The sequence below is a fragment of the Colletotrichum tamarilloi genome (assembly GCF_030869305.1).
Source record: "Colletotrichum tamarilloi strain Tom-12 chromosome Unknown Scaffold_69.1, whole genome shotgun sequence".
NCBI classification, from domain to species: domain Eukaryota; kingdom Fungi; phylum Ascomycota; class Sordariomycetes; order Glomerellales; family Glomerellaceae; genus Colletotrichum; species Colletotrichum tamarilloi.
In genome coordinates this window covers 66,806-77,968 of record NW_026849451.1, presented here as the reverse complement: position 1 = coordinate 77,968, position 11,163 = coordinate 66,806, and the positions used below count along the sequence as shown (strand labels likewise).

The following is an 11,163-nucleotide window of genomic DNA, read 5'->3' as shown; positions in this document are numbered from 1 at the left end:
TCCGAGGCCCCGGAGCGCCAGAGACCTGGTGATATGACCAACCATCAAGAAAAGCCACTATCAAATGAGAGCAGGAAATGAGACAAAGGCTGCTGGAAAACAAACATTGCCATCCTGAGTTATCATATTACTGTTAAGTAAACGGCTCACGGCTTAGCTAGCACACCCGATTTGACCAACGACTGCAAAAACACCTTAATCGCCTCAACCGCAACCGCCGCAAGATTCTCAGCCCCCTCATACGACGGGTCAAACGAAGCCACTGTAAGAGACATCGGCTCAGTCGTCTCCGGAATCCCCTCAAAGCACCCGATAATGTCCTCCCTCAACAGCCCACCCGGCGCAGCAAACCGGTTCGCGTGTCCGATGGACGTATCCAAAGAATCAACATCAAAGTGAACCATCGTAGCACCAAGCTTCTTCCGCCGCAGCACCACCCCAGGCTCGGCACCGAAATCAACCTTCCTCTCGGTGCTGCCCCAGACGACATCGAACCCTGCCTCTTCCACCCTGGCCCGCTCCAAGTCATTCACGTCCCTCATACCAACATGCACCAACCGCTCCAAATCCATCGCCTCGTGTCCCGGGACCGTCCGCAACAGACCCTTCCAGCACTGCCCCGCGAGCATGGCAATCGGCATCGAATCAAAGTACCCGCTCATAACGGTGTCAGGGGTATTAAAATCATCGTGCGCGTCAAACCACACACACCCCAGCTCCCCATCTCCAGACGCCCGCGACGCGTGAAGCCCCGCCGCGACGCCCACCGCGGAACTGCAGTTCCCGGCGAGGATGATCGGGAACGAACCCCTGCGGCGTTCTTGCGCTACTAGATTCGCGGTTCGTCTGATGACCTCGAAGCTGCGTCCGATTTCACCTTCGTGGTCGTCGACCGGCTCGACTTGGACTTCGTGGACGGGGAGACCGAGGGAGCGGAGTGTGGAGTCGAGACCGGAGGTTTTGAGGAATGCTGGGCCGGCGCCGGGGCCTTTGTTGAGGAGGCCGACGTGGTAAGGGGAGAGGATGAGGGAGAGGGATTTGAGAGGGAGTTTGGACATTATGAATGACTTGTGAATGTGACTTGAAATGAAGAAGAGTAATCCAACTGATGGTTACGTTGAAAGGTGGACGTGGTCGTATAAGAGGTCGTTCACGGAGTACTGCGTTCATTCTTTCAATGATGTGGAGATCGGGAGTCAATGTGTCAACCAAAGGGCGCGATGACGCGCCCGTCAAATCGCTGACCAGGAGCGAGAAACTTATTGGTTCATTCTAGGTTGTAGGAGGGAACAGATGTCCGACTTCACGATTGGCGGAGTCGAGCAGTGAATAAGGCTGCAGCTCGAGACTCATTATAACAAACATTACTAAGTAGATTGCATTTCTTGGATATCTTGCAACAATCTGCTCGCTAAAAACAAAGGAAACCTCCGAGGTATACTACTCTAGCCTCTCAAGGCGTTAAGAATAACACTTTTCGTACACTCACATGCCCACTCAATGGGGTCCAGAAGACTTGGACCCGGCGACACTCACAGGACTCACGAGGCTGATCCTGCTCAGTACACTCCCCGCCTTTCTCCGTATCCTGCTCTCCCGGACCGGAGTCGGGGCAGTCGACACACTCAAAGGACTAACTACATCGCCGTCTTCATTCTCATTCTCCGCAACCTCGCGATTCTCATCACCCTCCTCGTCCGTTCGACTGCTACCAGTCGTCATGCTCTCCATGCTGCTCCCGTCATGCTGAACCGCAAGGCTCAGCCTCGGCCTCCTCGGGCCCTCCAGCTCAACAGCCGACGCTGGTCTCCTCGTGCGAGTGCTGCCTACACCGCTGACGGCACCCTCGGCGATAGAGTCCATAGGCGGTAATGGCTGTGCGGCCGGGCCGCGATAAGCGTCCACCGAGCTAGACGAGCTGGCACTCGTGCTGCTCAACCCGCTCTGGTGTGACGCTTTTTCACGAATCACCGTTGTGCTAAGTCGCTTCAGCCCGCGACTCCATGCCGGGTGGGACTTTGGCGAGAGGACGTCGGCAATGGTCCTTCTCTTGGCGTCGCGCATCTTGCGGGCCACAAGCTCGAATTGCTCCGCCATTGTAGGGTGCGCCATGATTTCTTCCATCGAGATTGACAGGTTGTGAGTCCCGGGAAGACCTGATTTGGGCAGTTCCTGGGTGAGAGACTCGGCGAGTTGGGATGCGGGCATCATGCTACCCCAAAGATCGTAGAACGCCGCGTTGGGAAGCTGTGTTTCGGGAACACCGAGTGACCTAGGATCCAGCACCTTTGTCCAAATTTTGGAGATGCTGAGCTGCACGGCTTTGCGGTGGTCTTCAGACATGCTGGAGCCTGCATTGGTCGGCTTCGTCTCCATGTCCAGCTGAGGCAAGGGAATTTGGGGCGGAACGGCACAATAGTCGATCGAGGAGGGGATGAGCGGGTGAAGCATAGAAACCGAGGTGAGAAGCTCGATGCTAGAGCAGAGTGATTTTAGCGTCTCATTAGCAAACAAACTCGGGATACGGTTCTCGCAGAAGGTGATGGAGATGTCGCCGCTGTTTGCATCTTCTTGCGTGGAAATGACGTGAAGATCGTACACGTCCCTGCTGATGGGTTCCTGAACGCTGAACTTGCACTTGATGGTGCCGAGGTTGAAGACTGCTGCCTCCTTGGCGGCATCCTGATGGCGGTGCTCGACGACTGTGCTGAAGCGCGTCCAGTACGGGAGCTTGGTGGACTTCTCGACGATCTCGAGCCAGCCCATGTTCTCGAACGGAATGCTCATAACACGTTGGCCGTGAACATACTTGAGGAGCTCGAGGGGGCTGCTCAGAGTGTCTGCAAATCGGACGCGGACTGGAATGGCGTTTGATACTGGCCCAAGGGTGCCAGAAACATCGGATCCATCCGACAGTCTATGGTGTCTTCCCTCGACGATCTCACCAAAGAGAACGTCGCCTGAGCCGGAAAGGTTAGCTAGAACCATGGCCCAAGCTGACTTGACGATAGTGTCAAATGAGATGCCCAAGTTGGCCAAGGACATAACCGCGACCTTCTGAGTGATCGTCTTGACGTTCGTGCTCATTGGCGGTGGCCTGCTGTGGGCAACAACCTGAGTCATCTTGGCGCCATCCAGCATGGAAGACCAGTGATCTTGTGCACCAGTAGCATGAGCCAATTGAGCAGAGCGCACAAAGTCAAAGTAGGTCGCCCTTCGTGGCGGACAGGACGGCGCAATGTAAATGCTCTTCAAGTGCTGCAGCAAAAGCGAGATGGAAGCGTCGTCGTACTGCGCTCCAGAAAGTCGCAAGACAAGATTGGACTGCTTTCCAGCATCGACGAAGAAGAACTTGGTCATAGGAACTTCCAAGTTGAATGAGCCAGTCTGATCCCTCTTGATCAACTTCTCCGTCATCGCCGATACCCTCCATGTCGGGACTTCGATCCTTTTGAACTCTGGGACGAAAGACTTAAAGGCAACTTGGTAGACCCGCCTCTCGTGGGAGACAAATGCGGTCCGGAGGATTGGGTGGATCTTGGCGAGACAGATGCAGACGGCCTCCAGCTTTTTCGTCTGGACTGCACCGGTGAAGCTGAAGGTGAAGTAAGTGAGGCTTGAGCTCCCTTTGAGTAGGCCGGTCTCGAGAAACTTGAGTTGAGTAGCAGAGGCTTCTGCGACATCGTTAATGGCGTCTCGTTCGACATTGAGCTTCGGAGCAATCACATCGTTGATGAACTGCTCCTCGAAAAGGATCTCTGAGGAGGATCCCAGGGATGGAGCAGCATTGCGTTCCGGTTCCGCAGTCTCGAGAGCGTAGTCTGAGCTCAGTGTTACGCCTTGGCAAAGCTCTGTGAGGGTGGCGCCACGCAGGACATCCGGCAGAGCAATGATGAGTCCCTGTTTGCGGCATGCGACAACCAGTTGGCCTGCGAGAAAGCTCTGGCCGCCCAGCATAGGGAAGCTCTGATTGCCTCGAATGCCTGAACCCTCTACTCCCAGGAGATTCGCCCAGATTGATCTCATGCGCTCCTCAACCTGAGTCAGCGGAAGAGGCTTGATGCCGACCACGCGGACTTCATCGGGCGATGTGACCGAGGAGAGAGCCTGTAACTGTTCTTGCGACAGCCAACCAACCATCTTCTGGAGCTTGCGACGGTTGACCTTCAATGACGGTGTGACGGGAAGGTGCCTAACGGGAACAAAGATGGTTGGCATCATGTGTGAGGGCAGACTAGTTCCCAACGAGGACTCAATGAGCTTCTTCGCAATATAGGTGCGCTCCTTGGTGGTGATTGTGATCCTCGTAAGGTCCTCCGATCCTTCAAATAACTTCTCTCCAAGCTCGACAAAAGCGGCAAGGGACGGTTGCGCGTCGCGGCTGATGATGGATTCAACAGCGAGATCCACGCCTTGGCCGAGACATCGGCGGAGCTTCTGCTCGACTTCAGCAACTGGAATGATTTGCCCGTTGATCTCAACGTCGTCACGGCCACTGGAGACGAAGTCAAGCAAACCGTCCTCCATGTATCGGACGCGATGGCCCGTCTTGAAGTAACGTGTCCGAGGTTTGCCATCCTCGAGTGACACATCGGAGTCCTGGGGAAGATGCGCCAAGGGCTGGCCGGGGACAAATCGATGCGCCAATGTGGGACTCTCGATGATGAGTTCGCCAATGGCACCGATGGGCATCAGCCTACGATGATCTTCAGGGTTGACAATCCAGAACCTTCCGAGGAATGGAGGCGCGACTCGGGTGAGATCGGCAGCTTTCTTGACCTCCAAGACGGAAACACCAAGAGGGCAGATATCAGGAGCACCGTAGGCCAGCAGGACTTTCGTCTTAGCCACCCAGGGCGCGCAGGTATCTTCGTCCAGACGTCGCGTTCTGAAGCAGATGGTCCTCAGGCTGGGGATCGCAGCGGGTGAAATCTTCCGTGCCAGGACTGGTGTCATATAGGACCAGTTGACTTCCATCCTTCGAGCAGCGCCGACGATATCGCTGGTTCTCTCAACGGAAGAAGGGATACACACACAACCGCCATGCACCAACGTCGACAGTAGCTCAATCAAGGCGGTATCGACATTGAAAGACGATAGCTGCATTGTACGACTCTCCTGGTTAAGATTAAGAGCGCGACCTTGTGTGACGAATGCTGAAGAAAGGGCTGCATGATGGAAGATGATTCCCTTTGCCTCCCTGCCTCGGGATGAGCCTGGAGAAAGAAGAATGCATGCGGCATCATTGGGCGCGGCCATGGGCAAAGGCGCCTCCAGAGAGAAGTCAACTTCAAAAAGCGTATCATCCACAACTACGACTCCATCGACAATGGCCTCCAGATTCTTCCAGAGCATGTCCGTTGCGATGACGACCTTAGGCGAAAGCTGGCGGACGAACGTCTCAACATTGGCTCGATCCTCGGCGTCAATGGGGACAAAGCAGCCACCAGCCTTCAACACGGCCAGGATGCTGATGACCGCCCACTTGTTCTTGTCGAGAATGACGGGAACAGAAACGCCGGGGCGAACACCCCATTGAGTAAGATACGTGGCTAGGCGGGAAACAAGGCGGCCGACCTGTCTATACGAGAGCTCGCCATCCCAGGCGCAGATCGCCTGAGCATCTGGTCGAAGTCGTGCTTGTTGAGAAATCAGGGCGTGGACACAGCCAGGCAAAGGCTCGGTCGTATTCTCGGCTCCCCAGTCCCGGATCAGTAACTGGGCATAGTCTCTGTCGGTGAAAAGGTCGATACTGCTGAGCGCGCCTTCCGGGCTTCCGAGTATGGCGACAACAGCACGCCCAAAAGTATTCGTAAGGTTCTGAGCTTGGGAAGGAGTCATGAGCCTGTGAGAGACGCCTGTGACAAGCTGGCCGTTCACGAGAGTCAGAGAAAATGTGACGTCGAAGTCGGGGGTGTTGAAAGCCTGGATGCAGGAGAGCCTCATGGGGGGACGCGTAGAGCTAAACCGGCTCTTTAGCTCGTGAGGCTCTTCTTGGTATGACAGACACGTGTTGAAGAGCTTGTCGCCCTTGAGACCCAACGCGTGCTGAATTTCCGACATTGGTACGTTCTGATGCCGGCTGCAAGCAGCAGAATCATCTTCGACGGATTTGAGGACTGTTGCGACGGACTTGTGATTTTCGAGCCCGACTGTACAGGCTGTGGTGTTTTCGAACGCGCCGACCGAAAGAATCAAGCCCTCGGGGGCGTTTCCTGTATCTCGGCCTGATGTGCGGTAGCCAAAGCAGACTTGGCTAGAACCGGTGAAGGCGCGTAGAACAAGCCCCCAGGCCATGCGCATCACAGTCGATCGACTGATGCCTTGCGATCGACAAAATTCGTCGATCTGAGTCACCGACAATTCAATATGAAAGTTTGTGTGTTGCATGGTGTTGTTGTTTACTGTCATCAGGCGTGGGAACAAGCATGGCCGGGTCTCTTGAAGGCGGCCGATCCAGAAGTTGAGGCTGTTTTCTTGCCGAGCAGATGAGATATATTGAACGCAAGCAGCATGCGATGGGTCAAGCATCTTCATGGACAGCTTGCTTGAGTTGTACATTCTCTTCAAATCCCAAACGATATTTTGAAGACTCAAGGCCTAGGGAAGTGTCAGCGGATGTTTCAATCAAGCGGGTTCACAACTCACATCACATAGGGCGTGGCTAATGTCAAGCCTCAGAAAAGTGCTCGCGTGCGACTTGCACACTGACACTCGGTGGCGCGGGTTGGACGGCGTCGGACTCATCGGTGGCAAGGCATTGAGAACAGCCACAGGGTCTGTTCCTGCTTCTGCGTCGACAAAAAGCATATCTGGTGAGCACTTCCGCAGGATGACTTGGTCGAATAAACCATTCTCGGAAATGCTGTCTATGAAGACAGTCCTCAGAGCAGGGTACTTGGCTACGATCTGCTGCCAAATGGTGCAAATTTGAGCTTGGTCAGCCAAGACTCCGTTCGGCGAAGATAACTCGTAGATGGCGTTGTTGTGGCAGGTCTCCAAATCTTGGGTTTGACTGATGAGGATCTCCTGCTGCAGCGCTGTGACGGGTAAGACGTCCTCGATATCCCGAGCACTAGATAAGCCGAGTGCAACCAATCGGTCGGTATTGAGTTTCGCCAGGCCCTCGTACGTCGTGTCGAGCATTGGGACATCAGACAGAGTGAGTTCTTGGCCACGGTATCGCAACCTGCCGATGGCTTCGTATAGCAGGTGCTCATACATTTGAATCCAGTCAGAAATCTTATCCTGGTGGTTGGAGTTCTTGTTATAGACGATCTGAACGGAAGCCGAGCCTTGGTCGACCATGGCGGAGACCTCGAATAGAGCAATCCTAGACACGCTCGAGCCAATGTCGGCGGCATCTGTTGACCACAGCCTTCCAGGAATGGTGAGTTGCTCAAGAACGCCCTTCTCCCGCTCGAGTTGTTGAACCGACCCTGCATACGTGAACATGATTTCGAAAGGCCAACCTTCGGTGCTTCGAGTCGCGGCCTCGGGGCCAAAATACCGAGATGCAAAGTAGTTCCACCCACGACGAGGTATTGATCGTCTCGTATCTTTCATCTTGCGCAAGATGTGAAGGAAGTCGTCGGCCATGTCAACTGGCATAGACACAGGGCACAGTGACGTGAACCAACCGACGGTCTCTGTGATGTCAATGTCTTGACTCCAAGGTTCTCTGCCGTGCTCTTGATTCCACACCACGGGTGCTCTACGATCGTGAAATGTCTGGCTGAATGAAAGGAGGAGTGCCGCCATGTAGATATCTGACATGTCAGTCTTGAAGACCTGGTTGCATGCTGTGTGAAGAATTGCTGTAAGTTCTGGGGTGAGAGTGAAGCTGGCGACTGAGATTTCGGCGTAGGTATTGTGTGAGTCCTCGAGACCCCAGTATCCGTACTGGCCGCTGGGCAAGTCGTGAGGCATCACTAGCTGATCCGGGTTGCTGCTGATGTATTCTTCTTGAAGCTCATTCCACCGTTGAAACGGCATGGAACGCTCAGAGAACAGTGTGCCCTCTCGTAGTAGCTCATCAAGATCATGAATGATGATGCGCCACGACATCATGTCTACGACCAGATGATGAGCGAGCAAGTAAACAAGCTGCTGGCCGTCATGAGTGCGGAAGTGGTCGACTAAGAAGACCGGCCCGGTCTCGATGTTAATGCTCGACTGTGACTGTGCGATAATGCCCATGACCTCCTCCGTCGTGCTCACCGAGTGATAGCGGAACCCATAAGACCCGTCGACTTTTGGAATGATCCGTTGTGTCCAGCCATCTACGCCAGGCCGGAAACGAGCGCGTAGCATAGAGTGATGGCCAACTACGGTAGCAATGGCGGCGTGAATATCTTCCAACGTCGAGTTGTTCTTGACGCGAAGCAATAGGCTTTGGTTGAACCGGTAGCCCCCGTCTGATCCCATTCGTTGCTCGATGCGACCGCCAATGCCGGTATCGAAATAAAGCTGTTGTATTGGCGACAGCTTGAAGCCTTCCGTGGATTCCTCGTTCCATGTGTCGGTGCGGTGGTTTTTTCGGTATGCGAGTGATGCTAGTTGCCCCAAAGTAGGGCATTGGTGAACGTCCTCGGGTCTCACCGTGATGGACTCGGTCCGACATGCCGCAACGAGCATCATGGCGGAAATGTCATCGCCGCCGAGTTGACCGAATGAGAAGTTCATGCCGACTTGCCGTTGTGGTATGCGGAGAACATCGGCGACCTTCTTTTGCATAACTCGTTCCATCTCGGTCAAGGGCTCCTGGAAGAGCTCGTGAGACTCGAGACTGGATATTTGGTGATACATGTCCTCGTTGATGTTCTGAATCCATGTTTGGAGCCGTCTCCGGTCGACGGAGCCATCTCCGTTTGAAGGCATCTGGTCAAGCACGATCCATGAGTTTGGCACAGAATGAGAACCTTCCGAGGTTTCGAGAGCCAGTCGGACAGCTGCGACCTGGCTTCCGGCGAAGTGCATCTGTGATTGGGGAATGAGTCGGATGCTGGACAGGCTGGTTTGCGATATCCGGCCCGACGCCAACGTCAAGAAGGCCACGAGCTTACCCTCTAGGAAACCAGCCTTTGGCCTGATGACGGCTGCACTCCTAATCTGGGGCGTAGACTGGATGAATTGTTCGATTTCGGAATGTGGTGATTTTATTGGTGCCGCATCGGAGCTGTTGCTGGAATCGCACGAGGAAGTTGAGCAGGCGCTGTTTCGTCTGGGACTTGAGCTGAAGACATCGGAGGGAGAGGTGCTGCTCTCTCCTTCGGAGTCCTTGTCCTTGGACACAGGCGCGGTCTGAACGAAGGGGGTGATGCAGGTCTGAAGCTCCGCCAAGGTTTGACAGCGTAGAATGTCGCTCGTCCTCAGACCTAGTCCGAGGCTCATGCACCTTTTCCTTAGGGCGACAGCTGTGGGCCTGTCGCCGCCCAAGTCTGAGAAGGAGTCGAACAATTCTATGCTATTCCTCGGCAAATTTAGCACGGTGGCAGTTGCTGAGAGAAGTCTATCTTCAACAGACTCTGTGTGGAATGACGACATTGTTGTGTCGATTTTGGGGAGTTGTTTTGGGCTGACTGAGTCTGCCATATTGGACGTGTGTGTATGTAAGTGCTCGCTCGCTCGGTCTGGTCTGAAGAAGAAGGGTAGAGCTGGGTGGATAGCTTGGGAGGGGTATCTCAAAGATGCATGAACACAAATAAAGGAGACGACCGAGCAGAGGTGACCAAGTAACACGGATCAAAGGTTGGTCTCTGACGAGGGTCAAAGATGCTCAAAGGTGATGTCGTTAGTAGCTTGCAGTCTCGAGGTTGGGGGGGCGCCGATTCTGGGGGCGTGTTTGTTGGAGCCCGTCTTTGAAGATGCAAGGTGATGAAAGGGCCAACGGGCGAAGGAATGTTACACACAAAGGCCGAGAGGAAAGACGATTCAAGGGCCGGAGCAAGAAGAGATCACAAAAGAAGAAGAAGAGGCGGGGAGGTGGGAGATATGGAGGGTGAAATAATGCAAAAGAGACAGCATTCTGGCAGCTCTATTCATCCTTCAGATCCTTCCTGCTCACTACAGGAAGAGAGAGAGAGACAGTAAGACCAGCGAGCCGGGGGGAGCTTTGGTTTGCAAACAGACCAAAAGTCGGCAACGTAAGTACCGAGTACCGTACGGGCGAGGCAGGGCAAGACGTGAGTGAGATGCCGGTTCCTGGGTTACTGCCAGGCTATTACCATCATGTACACCGTAGACGGTAGGTCGAGCTTCCCTGGCCCCGGCCCTTTCTGACGTGCTGGGGTCCAGCTTGGAGAGCCAAAGAAAGGTGGGGGAGCGAGAGGCGGTGGTGGGTAGACACGCAGACTGGGTGAGTGACTGAGCGACTAACGGGACGAAAGACAGGATGGATGAGAGGGGAAAGCGAGCTGTGAATGGTGTGTGCGAGTGCGACCACGTCCAGTCAGTTGGGTGCGTACGAAAAAGGTGCTGAGGTCAGGTATGCCGCGCCACGCCATGGCATGCCTTGTCACGGCCTGCCGCGGGCTGGATCTGCATACCCGCGTCTTGCTGGAGGTGGAACGCAACGTAGGGGCCGGGGGTGACCAGGCATCCGCGAAGAGAGACCCATATTCTTTAGTCCTGGGCCTCACAAGTAGGTACGGATACTTCGTACGCAGTAGATAGATGTTGGTGATGTGCAAAGATGCTACTCTGCACCGGTATGCCGTATGAACTCATTGGGAGTGGAGTGATTCGGCAGTGACCATGTATGTACTATGTACTGGACAGAAAGGTTGAGGATAGGACGAAAGACGCTTGCTCCGCCTCGTCAGTATCTTGTTTGGTCATTGTCCTCGAAAAGCTTTGCGTTGCGTTGCGTTGCTGTGTAAATGGCTATGCAACCTCAGAGAGAGAGTGTTGTCCCGTCTCCGAGCCACACGGGGAGGAACGCAGCCGTTGTCTGCAATCAAACAGATGGTGGGAAACGCGGCATGGAGAGTCTAATCAGCAGGGTTGGGGCATGCCCATTTTGGATCTGGGCTGAGCCGAGCGAGACGAGAGGAGGTGTGCTGGTGCCAGTGGTGCACGGTGTGGTCCCAAACAGGCGACAGACATCTCTGGCAACGATTGCTTGGTAACAGTGGAGTAGTTTGTAGCTTGCCGCGATGGTGC

The 11,163-nt window shown here is 54.6% G+C and overlaps 3 protein-coding genes across 3 annotated transcripts; all 3 read right to left on the bottom strand.

The window, feature by feature from the left end:
* Positions 1-146: 146 nt before the first annotated feature.
* On the bottom strand, positions 147-1,058 carry CTAM01_11892 (uncharacterized protein; the record flags this gene model as incomplete). The annotated part of the gene is made up of 1 exon (XM_060527901.1): positions 147-1,058. One exon carries the CDS (start codon positions 1,056-1,058, stop codon positions 147-149), a length of 912 nt encoding a protein of 303 aa, XP_060377445.1.
* Positions 1,059-1,497: 439 nt separating this feature from the next.
* CTAM01_11891 (AMP-binding enzyme) lies at positions 1,498-9,594 on the bottom strand (the record flags this gene model as incomplete). Its single annotated transcript, XM_060527900.1, has 2 exons — positions 1,498-6,600; positions 6,649-9,594. 2 exons carry the CDS (start codon positions 9,592-9,594, stop codon positions 1,498-1,500), a joined length of 8,049 nt encoding a protein of 2,682 aa, XP_060377444.1.
* A 779-nt stretch (positions 9,595-10,373) lies between these two features.
* On the bottom strand, positions 10,374-10,505 carry CTAM01_11890 (uncharacterized protein; the record flags this gene model as incomplete). Its single annotated transcript, XM_060527899.1, has 1 exon — positions 10,374-10,505. One exon carries the CDS (start codon positions 10,503-10,505, stop codon positions 10,374-10,376), a length of 132 nt encoding a protein of 43 aa, XP_060377443.1.
* Positions 10,506-11,163: the final 658 nt, after the last annotated feature.